A 14,035-nucleotide genomic window follows, 5' to 3' on the forward strand; every position below is an offset into this window, starting at 1 on the left:
CGTTATATCTACAGTAGCTTTGATTGGACTGATCATGTCAACATCAGACTTTCAAAATCTTAGCTAGCAGTCATCATCATGAATGAAGTTGACAATCTACTGGCAAATCCTTTTTAATCCTTGTCATATGAAGAGAAATAATGAAGAGAAATTATAGATGAAACGTATCGGTGCTCATTGGACATAAATATTACACAACAAGTTTGAAATCGCAAATTCAACAATGAGTGGTTTGGAAGGAATCAGTGGCTAACTGCAAGCTTTGCAAATCAATCATTAGCCTGCTATTCAGTGGAGTGGCGGTGTGGTCCCAAGTCTAAGATTTAGGTTCTCTTTTATTAGTTTCAAGTTATAAACATTTAACATTGGCCATGCTGTCAATGAAGCATGATTTGTACCGCGCTCATAACAACTGTAAACGCAAAGTGAGTTCAAGATAACTGGGACTGGGAAAATACGTTTTGAACTTTCATCCAACTCGGAATTGTAAATCGGGAACTCTGGCCTCTTTCTAGAGCAACGACCTGAAGATCACTGATGTCATCATGATTTTATATATTTTACCCCCAGTTCCCGGTTGTTATGAAAGCACAATAAATCAAGAAAATGCCAGACTTTGATGAAAAAGTTTTATGACAAAATTTGCCCACGAAGGACCGCCGCGCCACCTTCCTGTTCAACTGAGCACAGCACAACGGTGAGTCCAAACATGTCTTGTATGCTGCTGCATAAATGATGTAATATGCCAGGAAGATATGTATACTGTAGCTAAGAAAGTAATACTAAGTGCAGTAGTGTAAAGTACTTAAGTAAAAATACTTTAAAGTATTACCTAAGTAGTTTTTTAGAGTATCTGTACTTTACTTTACTATTTATATTTTTGACAACTTTTACTTTTACTTCACTACATTCTTAAAGAAAAATGTACTTTTTACTCCATACATTTTCCCTGACACCCAAAAGTACTCGTTTCATTTTGAATGATTAGCAGGACAGGAAAATTGTCTAATTCACTCGCTTATCAAGAGAACATCCCTGGCCATCCCTACTGCCTCTGATCTGGTGGACTCACTAAACACATGCTTTGTCTGTAAATTATGTCTGAGTGTTGAAGTGTGCCTCTGGCTATCCGTAAATAAAAATCAAGAAAATGATGCCGTCTGGTTTGTGTAATATAAGACATTTTAAATGATTTATACTTTTAATTTTTATACTTAAGTATATTTTAGCGATTACATTTACTTTTGATACTTAAGTATATTTTAAACCAAATACTTAACTTTTACTCAAGTAGTATTTTACTGGGTGACTTTTACTTGAGTCATTTTCTATTAAGGTATCTTTACTTTTACTCAAGTATGGCAATTGGGTACTTTTTCTACCACTGACTAAGTGTATGTGGTGTAGCAAGCTGTTAGTAGCCCATGTGCCTCACCCAAATAATTTGTTATATTTTAATCTCTTAATTTCACCTACTGTTCTGACTTGGTGGTGCACATGTAGCCTATAACCTGTTTTTGAGAAATGTAATCATTGAATATTGTAAGAGTTTTCATTGTCTGCTTATATGCTCCCTTTATTTATCCTTTATTTATGGTTCTTTATGTATGGTTTATATGCCCCCTTTATTTATATTTATGGTTCTGACATGGTTTACAGGGAGAACGCTGTAAGAACTGCCCATGTTTTGAATTCTGTTGCTGTTTATTTCAAAAGTGCCGTCCTAGCTCGCTCAAATTACGAATAGCCTCTTATCTGCTCATCGTTTCCTTATGCCATAGATTGTGCATCTCAATTGTCAGTAGAAACCACATTTGTTTTAGCAAGTCAGCTATATCAGCTATGTTTTTTTTAAAGACAGTAAATGAGGCTGAATGAACTGTTTTGCAAACAGACAAGCCTCCGCTGATAGCCAGGGGCCTGTTGCACAAAACTAGGATAAGGGATTAAGCCAGGATATCTTGGTGATCCTGGCTCAATTGATCCGTAATCCGGTTGCACTAAAGATGGATAGGGGGCAGGAGGATATGTTATGGTATAAATTACCATGGAGATTTATTCTGTGGAGCTAGCCTGCTCCAGACCAGGCTAAATTCCAGGATCTATTTAATCTCATCCCTAATGTCAGTCAGCAGTCACCACAAATGGAAACCAATAGTTATTTCACTGCTCACTATACATTGTTATCACATATAACTAGACCCACTGTCATTAAACGTTTGTGATCATTAATTTCGGATAAAAAATAATTTTTAGATGATGTTGCTATCATTAGATAATTTACAGTTTCCCATAGACTATAAGGCTATATATAAAATGATAGAATATTAGGGCCACAGAGGGGGAAAAAAACAAGTAATAATATTGTAACCAGTTGTTTTAAAGGAGGACAGTTGTTAAAATGACAGATGTGGGGCATTTCGTGAAATTGTACTTCAGTATGGTTTCATAAACAAAGACATGCTGATGTGCAGAATATTAAGTATCACATTGTCATAAGTATCAAAACTGTAAAAACAATATGTAGCTTTTCTGCAGAAAGAACCAGCCTCATAAATTTATGACTTTATCCTTTTTCTTCAGTGTGGCCCTAGTACTCTGTCATATAAACAAATACACATTCCATATGAATATAAAAACACAATGTGTAACATTATGTTCCTTTATTGAATAAGGACAACACAAAGCAGGTAAACCATCAGCTCCTTTCAAAACTGAAGTCACAGTGACTCTACAATATGGAAAGCACAGAATCCAAGCATATTATACAAAATGATACATATACAGACCTTTGAATGTGTATAACACACCCTGCATGTCTGCACACTAAAATAAATGCAGGACAAATCCATACACATCAACTGAACAGACAAATGAATGGATGCAGTAGCCTCCCTGCAGCCTTGTATTACACACAGTATACCGCACAAACATCATAAGAGGCCAAATTCGTAAAAAAACGAACCCAAAAAAAGACAAATTCCTCTGCCACCGCAGGACATATTTAACCAAAATTGAAAGCACACATACTAACTAAAATAATTCAACACATATTGGTCCCTCAGCAGCCGACCACTGTCGTCATCAGGGAAGATTGCCGAATGTCCCAGTCCATGGCTGGTGGCACTCTGGGGGCCCTCTCCTTCCTCAGGCAGGCCACATTGTGGAGGACAGCACAAGCCACAGTAATATCACATGCCCTAACAGGGCTGACCCTTAATTTGTGAAGGCAGTGAAAGCGTGCCTTCAGGAGGCCAAAGGTCATTTCAACTCTGGCCCTGGTCCTGGCATGGGCATGGTTGTAGGCCTGCTGTGCTTCCTGGGGGTCTGTGAAAGGTGTCAGGAGAAAAGGCTGGCAGCCATACCCCCTGTCTCCCAGCAACACACCAGAGAATTCACCTGTCAACACAAAATCTCATCATTACTACCTCATAAACACAGTGATATTCTTGACACAGCCATGATGGTTATAAATAGGGGTTGTGTGGCTTACCTTGTGATAGGCACTGATAGATTTCAGAGGCCCGAAAGATTCTGGAGTCATGGACTGAGCCAGGCCATTTTGCCACAACATTGCTGATCACACAGTCAGCATTGCAGACCATCTGAAATCATAAGATGAGGAATATTACACCAATCAATGCACATCACTGGCAATGCAGAGTGTTCGTCAATGGACAATATCAAAAAGTTATGTTCACCTGAACATTAATGCTGTGAAAGGATTTCCTATTCACAAAATCGGCCTCATGGGCACCTGAGGGGGCTTTTATCCATGTGTGTGCAGTCCACTGCACCAATGACATTGGGGAAACCTGTCACACAAAGTAATGAGTATCCTACTATGTGTTAACAGTTGTCCTGTAATTTGTAGATCCTCTTACCTGCAATCCTATAGAACTCCTCTTTGATGTCACAGAGTCTTCTGTGGCCAGGGAAGGAGATGAAGACATCTGCTAATGCTTTGATAGCCAGACACACACTCCTTATTGTGCGGCAAATTGTGGCCTTGTTCAGCTGTTCTGCATCCCCCACTGAGTACAGGAAGGCTCCACTAGCAAAAAAGCGCAAGGCCACACAAACCATTTGCTCCACACTCAGTGCATGGCTCCGTGCAGTGCGGTGCTTAATCCTGGGACCCAGTAGTCTGCATAGATACCTGATGCCATCTGCAGAAAACCTGTATCTTTCATATAGATGGTCATCAGGGAAGGCCAGTGGGTCCAACCGGTCCCTGAAGACCCTTTCTCACCTGAAGGCTCTCCTCAGCACAAGTGCTTCTTCATCCACCACATCTCGCACGAATGGGCATGCCATTGTCAGAGCAGAAAGGAACACACAATTTTGGGCCTTCATATAGGCTAGTGGCCACACCTGGTGCTGGGGGGGTGGGCAAAAGAGGGCGATGCCTTATAACGATGACTTGGTTGTACTGATTGCTGGGGAAAAAAAAAAAACCTTAGAAAGATGCCACCGTCCTGTGTGCTCACAATAAGAGCTCATATGTCATGGCTCACTTGACTTTACGAGAATATACCTAATTTTTATTTTGAGCTGTGTCATCTTCTTGGAGCTGGGGGAGGAAAGAAAAATAATGATTAATACATTTGTGTTACAGTTAGCATACAATGTACATTGAAGGCATATCTCACCTCCCTCTCAAGTTTTTTTATTTCAAGGTCCAGTTTCCTAATTGTCCCCTTTTATTTCGGACTCCAGTGCAAGATTTTCCATCTTTTTCTTCTTGTACTGAATGTCTATGTCTGCCAGTTCTATTTGGCGCCGGAGGTGGTTGCCATACAACTTTCTGATAGCTTGTGAGCTCTGTGAACACAATACAATTAGCGCAGCTGGAATTTGGCAGGATGTGGTGTCCTTTTATTAATACGCACTATGTTGCCAGGCTGGTTTTCCCACTGTATAGCATCTGGGTCCTGTAAAAGAAATTAGATTTTTTGATTTTGATGAGGACTCCTCACCATTGTAGAGTAAATAGTACTTTCACAGTCTTAACATGATACCTCATGCCTTCTGGAATCCAGAGAGATGGTCTCCTCCTCATCATCATCTCCATCATGTGCTGTTGCTGCTGCACTGGGGCCTTCACCCTATCACATTTAATCGGATTCATATTGAAGCTAGTAGACAAGACATGCCAGGCCTACAGTATGCCTTTGATGGAGTACTCACTGGATCAGCATCGTCTGGTGCTTGTGCTGGTGGCTCTAACAGGAACACAGTGCTGCCAGACACTGCAAGGCAATAGGTAAACCAAAGTCAGACAGTCCAAATTGATTCAATATGAATGTGGTTGTATCCCATGTAGAGATGGAAGGACATACCTTGAATGAAGCGGGTGGCATCTTGGGAGGAACCTATGCTCGTCTCTTTCCCCCCAGGGATCCCCTCTAAGACGGGCCTGCCTTTATTTAACTCCAAGGCCATGTCCTCTGCTGGGGTAAGGTCAGCCTTTGGTGACCCACCACCCGTGCCTTGTCTGTGGGTATTCTTTTTCACTGCTAAAACAGTACAGACAATGTGTGAGCAGGCACCTTCTGGGTACAATATATGCTTGTGCTTTGTTAAATATTAGTCAGGGACCATACCATTCTGCAGAATGTTCTTGTATTTGATTTTGACCTGCTGCCATGTCCGTTTTGGCCCGTTCATGTTTAATCCACACACACACACACACACACACATTTAATGGAGTCACACTGCAAAAAATTACTTGGTATTTTTGTCTTGTTTTCAGTAAAAATATCAAAAAATTTATCATAGCTTTATACAGTGTGATGGAGTTACTTTACACAATTTCACTCATATCTGCAGTGCATTTCAATTAAAAATTTAACCGTTTCATAATTACAGTACAACTGCATTTTTGGAGATGTGAATTAAATATTTGAATTGTAATTGTGATGTTTCAGCGGAGCGGTGACTGTGTAATTGTGCACTACTTACGCATTCAGGCGGTCTGCAATACTTTGCCACGCTTTTTCTCTTTGCTTTATCACTGTGGCGGTGTTGCCTTTCTTCTTAATTATATCTTTTACCTCCTCGTATGCCTCCATGAGGATTTGTGCTTCCGACGGGGAAAAGTACTCGGCTCTAGTTGCCATGGTAAATCAATTAATCTGTGATCTGTGGCGGGGTCTATTTGAGTGAGCCGTGAGCGCGCACCTATCCAGGATTGGTTTCACCTGGCTTAATGAATCCGTGTCTGCTCATCCTGGCTTGGTCTTTGTGTAACCAATTAAGCCTGGACGCACATGTTTTGGCTTCATTGAGCTCAGCTGAGTCATTTATCCCGGATGTCTTAATTCTACTTTTGTGCAACAGGCCCCAGGTGTAGCAGTGGTAAGGTGTTGGGACAGCTGTATGTAGGCCGTAACAGATTGTGGGCACCGTTTGGCACCGTTATAGCGCAATTCGTGTATTGTTTAGTGTTGTGTTCTGTTGTGTAGTGGCTTTGCTGGCATGCATCCCACTTTCTACCCCCCCACCAAGGTTTACATACTAAAATCGCTACTGTCTATGGTATCAAGTATGGGGGAGTTACAGAAATTCAATTTGACAGTGATTTTGATTATGTAGACTTCAATTGAGACATCTAGTTTAGTGTATGAAATAATTACATTTATTTTAATGCCAGACTTGGTGGGCTCAGGAATGCAAATGTTAGTCTGGTTGACTCCTAACTCGTGAGTCGCGTCAGCCAGGCTAGGCTAGTGTAGCCAATCCAAGTGGATTTGGAGCAATAAAATATGGTAGCCATAATAATTCATTATCCATACTCCACCTGGCCATGGCAACTTTATCAGTAAAATCTTCTACCTTCTGTTTTTCTTATCTACTTTAAGATTATTTAAATTAATGAAATTGTTGTACATTAATCATGAGGAATCAGATGACAACACATGTCCATCTATCTGCAATACAGTCCATTTTATAAGGTTCAACGTAAGTAGACGTGTATTGAGACGTCACTGGTTGGCGCGCGTGCGGCTATGCGCTCCATGGGCGATTAGGGAGTGAAATTTGATGATAAATTGTTGTTGAAGACGAGGCCTGCTGTCAACAACTGATTATGTATGTCATTGAACAACAGTTTGATATTTCAACTGAACTGATTGTTTTAATAGCTATGTGTACATTTTGCTGCTTAATGTTGGTATATTCAACATCTTCATGATAAAAACTCATCCAGAGGTCAGTGCAAATTCTGCAGTACTGAATTGTGTCACTGGAGCGAGCAAGATGACTTTCGTAAACTATCCCAAGCCCCACAGTCAGCAGCACATTTAACAGTGCTGGGGATGGCGGTAGATGGATGCTTTTGCTACGTATTCTTCTGACACCCATTCAACGCCATCGTCAGCTTGTGCTGGCAAAGAGAGCGATGTGCTGCTAGCTAGCTGATTGGGAAAAGCGGTCGACGTTAGTTAGCCAGATAGATATTCAGCATAAAGGCTGCAAGCAGTCAGCGGAACTCTGGATAGCTTGCTAGCTTTTTGATAAAATACATGGCTTTAACGATGTCGTCAGCACACGACGGAATAACTTTTTTCTGAAACAACTACTTGAAGACTAACCTAAACTAGCTAGCTATTTTAATTGGTTCATAGCTTTAGCTAGCTGCAAGCTAATCTTCGACACAAAGCTACTGACTGTTAGTTGGCTATATTGTGAACTTCATGGCCAACAAAATGACTCTTGTCTGATGAAGCACATCACAGGATTTACTTTTCCAGCTCTAAAAAGTAGCACGACTCCACTGGAGAAGGACGCAAAATGAAGAAACAGTTCAATCGGATGAAACAACTCGCCAACCAAACAGTTGGCAGGCAAGTAACGTTAGCTGTTGCTAAATTGTTAACTAGCTAGCAAGTTCTGTCTTTTATTGTTAAGTGCGGCGTTGGGGGTAGGGAGTTTTCGCTGATTTTTCTATATCGTTGTAATGCCATATTGTCAGTTCATTTGGCTGAATAAAAAAATGTTTTGTACCAACAGCTGGTAACGCCAAGGCTTTTATCATAGATCTAATATTATTGTCCCATTTTATCTGGAGTATTATGCATCAAGGAAAGAGTGCTGAGGTTTCTGTATAACGGTTTTGTTACATGACTGTAAGTCTAAAAGTTTCCAGTTAGTTTCATGATGAATTTAGCTCACATCTATTCGCCAGAATGCATTCCGCACATTTACATCGGTAACAGGCAGATTTGCACCTCCTACTGCTGAGCAAGCTAAAGATATTTGACAGCTCTTATCCAAGGACTGTGGCGTTGCACTACTTCACATGACCTAGCAACAAATGGCAGATGCTGGAGATGCATGGACAGGAAAGTGCATGCCCTGCAACAACTGTTATTCAACTTGTCCCCAATCTAACTGACATTAAAGAAGAGATTCAAATAATGGAGTCATGCCATGTTCTTCCATTCCACTTTCACTCAGGCTAAACACACAACTGCCAATTCAAACCCTCTGGAGTTGCATTTGGTACACACTTACAGTCAGCTAGATTTAATGCATAACGCATTAAACAAGCTACATAATGCTTGAGGTAAGTATGGCACGATATAGTCGGATGAATCAGTCTGTAATACACAATTCATTGGTATATACCATCTGCAATTAATGCCTGTAAATCGTGTAAATGTATTGTACAACCCAGAATTTTGAAGGCCTACTCTACCGGTTGTCTGTGTGGTTTGTCCTTCAGCTGCTCGAAATTTGAGGCAAAATATCCACAGGAAAGTATTGTTTACCTGATTTAGAGAGCCGGTAGCATTTGGTTCGGTTTGTCACGAGGTAAAGTTAGTTTTATGTATTCCGTATTTTCTCGTAAATAGCTATTGAACTAAGCATGCCATGACAATAAAACATTTATATTCTCAATCAGGGGAGGATGGAGAAGAATCCATACCTTTTTGTTGTTTTGAATTGTAGATATGTATTTAAGATAAAAAAAAAAAAAACAAGAACAATATTTTGTCTCATTTCGAGCAGCTGAAGGACAGACCACACAGACAACTGGTAGAGTAAGTTTAATATTTTTTTTTCTACATTCTGGCTCGTAAGGAACAATTACAAAATTTAGCAGGCAGTAGTTGCAGGTTGTATATACCAATTAATTGGGTATTAGAGCCTGATTAATCAGACCAGGCACGATTGCCTCACTCAACCATAGCCTAGGCACCCTGGCCAAATTGCCAGTAGTGGAACCACCCTTCAGAGAACAGCCCTTTGAAGAAGTGCAATCTTTGGGAATATCTTGGCATCGGATCTCTAATTCCATAGGTTTTTTCCCATGGCGATAGATATAGAACCTCCCTGTAACAGTACCCTTGAAAAGGAGAGGCCTGCCCTGCGTTGCCCTGCCCCACCTGGGTGATGGAGGAAAGGTGACTAGGAAAGAAAGCAATTGAAGAGTTTTGAAAAACAGCCAAGATAACATCTCAGACTGGGACATTTTGCTCTGCTCTCGTTAAAGTATAAAAAAGTCACCTAGAAATCATCTGTGGGAATGCCACAAATATGTGGATTGTGGAATGGAACATAGATTTGAATCAATGTCCATTCTACAATTTTATAATTCTATGGGGAGAAACAATGTTCAAAGGATCTAGCTCTAATTCTATAAAAGATCTGCATGGCTAAGCTACTCTGTACTTTTTGTCCCACTGGCATCATTTGATTGGCAATTTAGCACTGAGAAACATCCATGTTGCCACCCTCAATTAGGACTAATCCTGGCATGTTTATTTGTGTGTAACCGTATCCCGAGAGTGCTCAGACTATTCCCTTAATGTTCCTTCAGCGCTGTGCCGCTGGCTCAGGGTCAACATACTCAACATTTCTTCACTGTATTTGACTAACAGTAAATCAGGAGAGTGTGTGTGTGATGCGGAAAGCAGACTTGTGTGTGTGAGGATCTGTTTGTGTGCAAGCTACAAGCGTGCATGTGAATGTGTGTGCTAGACGAGGGCCCTTAGCCTGTTCCTGTGATTGTGCCGGAGCAGAACACTGTGTTCAGCAGTCAGCCACTCTGAGGAAATCTCTCATTCTTCACCAAACAGGAAATGGCCTCCCAGAGAAGTGCTGTTTCTAAGAAGAGAGAATGGGTGGAAAAACACTGGCGTGACCAACGCCAGGGAGGTAACTGTGTCAAAGACGATGTGAATCCTTACCTGCTCTCGTTTCTTGATTTGAGCTCCCAAGTTCTTGAACGCCTCAGACAGATAGAAACTGGTGAGGTACCTCTGTGGTGATGGTGGGATTAGATCTGTACATTGGTGAAGATAGATGTGGCCTTTTCAAGCAGAGTGGTGAGATGATTGAGGAAGGAGTCTAGCCACAGCTTGTCACAGACAGGTTGCACATCTCAGCAGAGTTGTTTAAAACCACAAGACATTCTTGAGTTCCTTAATTTCCCAAAGGGTTGGGTGTAAGTGAAGTATGCGTTTGTCTGTTCTTGTAATAATTTGCTTTGTTGAACTCTGTGGTAGATCCATTTGACACTGAAATTAACGGATCAAATGTGGGCTCAGCTCATCTTTGCACAACATCTCCTTGTAAAACCAGACAGCAACAGTAGGCTACTTCACACCAATGGGCATTATAGCTATTCACTTGTGCACAAGTCCTATCTTTTCATCTCTATTCAATATCCATTATCTTGTGAGCCCTGAGCGGCCAACTGTTGCTAACATAACTAACTCAACCTCCTGTCCAAGCTGATTGAGTGTTGAAAAGGCCAGCAACACCCCCTATAAAGTATTAATTTACCCTCTCGATAGCAGGTTGCCATGGGGATCATTCTCTAGCTGGTAGCAGGGTGTAGCCTAACTTATGTTGTTCAGTGATCCAAGTAACCCTGTTCTGTTGTAGCCAGCTAGCTAGGTCACAAAGCTACCTCGTGGTTAGTCAGTGACACAGTTCTACAGAGCCTAGTGTTGTCAGTCAGCTCCATTCACTCTGCTAGCACAGGTCAGCTGACAAAGGCTAAACAATTGTTGTCTGGTTGCTCCTGGGCTGGGACATCATAGTAGGTCTATTTTTAGTGATGCAGTTTATTTTGAAATAAACAAAATTGAGAAAAAACATGAATTAACATTACATTTTTAAAAGGATACAAATATTTCAAATGTTATCAGCAATTTACAGTGTTAACAATGTGCAAATAGTTGTAGTATGAATAGTAGGGGAAGATAAGGAAACATATACATATTGGTGGTATTTACAATGTTTGTGCTCCACTGGTTGCCCTGTTTTCATGGCAATGGGTCACAAATCCTGCTGTTGTGCACATTGTGATATTTCGCCTAACAGATATGGGAGTTTATCAATATTTGATTTGTTTTCAATTTTTTTGTGGGTCTGTGTGACCTGTGTGAAAAATGTTTCTAATATGGTCATACCTTTTGGCTGGAGGTAAGGAAGGGCAGCTCAGTTTCCACCTCATTTTGTGGGCAGTGGGAACAGTCTTCTCTCTCGCCAGGTCTGCCTATGGCGGCCTCTCTTAATAGCAAGGCTATGCTCACTCGGTCTGTACATATTCAAGGATTTTCTTCATTTTGGGTCAAATGGTGGTCATAGTGGTCAGTTATTCTGCTACTGTGTATTCTCTGTTTAGGGCTAAATAACATTCTAGTTTGCTCTGTTTTTTTTAGTTGATTATTTCCAGTGTCAAATAGTTGTTTGATTCTAATTGTGTTGCTGTCAGGGGCTTGGTGGAGTGTGGCTGTGAACAGAGTCCCAGAACCAGCTGGTGGGGGGACTCTTCTCTAGGTAGTGTTGTCAAGATATCAGTATCGCGACACTAGGAAATAAGGAAGCAAAGGAAACAAAATATGAAGCGAACTCAATGTCTTGAGGAAAACAGTCCTAATGATGATTAACAGCCTTGTGTTTTGACCCAGACTCATTTCTTTGTTGCATGCTATAGCACACACTATTTTACCAAACTAGGTTTTAAAGGACCATAGAGTTTAGTCTGCTTCGTGTTTTTCTTTTTTTGCAAAGGAAAAGCTGGTGTCGTAGTATCGCGATATTGGTATCATGACGACACTATCTCTAGGTTTATCTATTTGTAGGTGAGGGATTTTATGGTGGAATGTGTGAGCATCACTGCCTTTTAGGTGGTTGTAGAAAATAACAGCTCTTTTCTGGATTTGGATAATTAGCAGGTATTTCCTAATTTTGCTCTGCATGCATTGTTTAGAATTTTGCATTGTACCTGAAGGATATTTTTGCAGTCTCAATCGGGTGTTTGTCCCATTTTGTGAATTCTTGGTTGGTGAGTGGACCCCAGACCTCACAACCATGGAGAGCAATGGGTTCTATTTAAGCAATAAGGCCCAAGGGGGTGTGGTAAGTGCTATTAAGTATTAAGCACAACACAATGCAGAGTGCCTGGATACAGCCATATACCACCGAACCCTGGGGTGCCTTATTGCTATTATAAATGGGTTTCAAATGTAATTAGAGCAGTAAAAATAAATGTTTTGTCATACTCATGGTAGATGGTGTGATTTGCCACAGCTGGAGTTTGTCAAAAGCACCTGAAGACTCTATGAGAAACCAAGATTCTCTGGTCTGATGAATCCAAGATTGAACTATTTGGCCTGAATGCCAAGCCTCACCTCACATCTGGAGGAAACCTGGCACCATCCTACAGTGAAGCATAGTAGTGGCAGCATCATGTGGGGATGTTTTATCAGCGGCAGCGACTGGGAGACAAGACAGGATCGAAGGAAAGATGAACGGAGCAGTACAGAGATCCTTGCTGACAACCTCCTCCAGAGTGCTCAGGACCTCAGACTGGGTTGACGGTTCACCTTCAAACAGGACAACAACCCTAAGCACACAGCCAAGACAACGCAGGAGTGGCTTCAGAACAAGTCTCTGAATGTCCTTGAGTGGCTCAGGCAGAGCCTGGACTTGAACCCGATCTAACATCTCTGGAAAGACCTGAAAATAGCTGTCCAGCAGCGCTCCCCATCCAACCTGACAGAGCTTGAGAGGATTTGCGGAGATGAATGGGAGAAACTCCCCAAATACAGGTGTGTTAAACTTGAAGACTCGAGCCTGTAATCGCTGCCAAAGGTGCTTCCACAAAGTACTGAGTAAAGGGTCTGAATAGTTATGTAAATGTACTATTTCAGTTTTTGATTTTGTATAAATTAGCAAACATTTCTAAAAATCTGTTTTTGCTTTGTCATTATGGGGTATTGTGTGTAGATTGAGGGGGAAAAAACGATCAAATACATTTTAGAATAAGGCTGTAATGTAACAATGTGGGAAAAATGAAGGGTTCAGAATACTTTCCGAAGGCACTGTATAGCATTTCTTAATAGCATGCAGTTGGTTCGGCTTCGATACCTCATGGTTGAGTATTGCTCTGTTCAAGTAGATTGGGATTTTTCTGCGGTGTATTGGTGTATTGGGTGGCTGATGTGTGAATATTCTGAGAGACTCTGGGTCGAGGTAGGTGACAAAGTAGTCTACAGTACTACTGCCAAGGGATGAGCTGTAGGTGTACCTAGAGAAGGAGTCCTCTTGAAGCCTACCATTGGCTATGTACTGACCCAGCGTGTGACTGCACTGAAAGTTGTGACCCATTTTTGTGGTTGTTTTGTCATAGTTGTCAAGGGGTGCATATTTAGGAGGGAATGCTGTCACCTCAATGTAGGTGCTTGTCCTCTTGTGAGATGATGGTGTCAGGTTCTTGTCCAGTTCTGGCATTTAGATTCTAGTGGGGGGATATAGGTAGCACACAGGATGACATTTTTCTGAGATTATTTCCTTTTTAATTTCTAGACAAATGTAAAATGTTCCTGTTTTGATTTCACTCACTCATTCACCATTCTCTCTGGGTTGTAATTGGAAGCAGCCTGCACCATGGTCACAAGGTTACTATAGTGCAGAGAGCCCTGTTTTTGAAAGAGAAGAGGGACTTTGCTGAGTTTAACTTCTCTAGGGTAGGGGGCAGCATTCGGAATTTTGGATGAAATGCATGCCCAAATTA

The 14,035-nt window shown here is 41.2% G+C and overlaps 1 protein-coding gene and 1 long non-coding RNA gene across 8 annotated transcripts in view; one reads left to right on the forward strand and one right to left on the reverse strand.

The window, feature by feature from the left end:
* The first annotated feature begins 205 nt into the window (after positions 1 to 205).
* The window catches only part of LOC129862012 (rho GTPase-activating protein 17-like), a 61,639-nt gene continuing 47,809 nt past the window's right edge, over positions 206 to 14,035 (forward strand). The window contains exon 1 of one of the 7 annotated variants that reach the window (XM_055933326.1): positions 206 to 697. In XM_055933326.1, the coding sequence (XP_055789301.1) occupies positions 633 to 697 (65 nt within the window). In that variant the 5' untranslated portion in view covers positions 206 to 632. Of the gene's footprint in view, positions 698 to 7,033; positions 7,848 to 9,397; positions 10,165 to 14,035 lie in introns of those variants that run through there. The other 6 variants (XM_055933295.1, XM_055933337.1, XM_055933357.1 and 3 more) reach the window with 6 other exon arrangements.
* On the reverse strand, positions 3,500 to 6,903 carry LOC129862042 (uncharacterized). Its single transcript, XR_008760713.1, has 8 exons — positions 5,607 to 6,903; positions 5,343 to 5,519; positions 5,191 to 5,252; positions 5,022 to 5,108; positions 4,653 to 4,934; positions 4,538 to 4,573; positions 3,885 to 4,439; positions 3,500 to 3,605 (listed from the first exon to the last, which is right to left on the reverse strand). It is a non-coding gene; the product is annotated as an uncharacterized LOC129862042 (long non-coding RNA).

Source organism: Salvelinus fontinalis, chromosome 1 (genome assembly GCF_029448725.1).
Source record: "Salvelinus fontinalis isolate EN_2023a chromosome 1, ASM2944872v1, whole genome shotgun sequence".
Classification (NCBI taxonomy): domain Eukaryota; kingdom Metazoa; phylum Chordata; class Actinopteri; order Salmoniformes; family Salmonidae; genus Salvelinus; species Salvelinus fontinalis.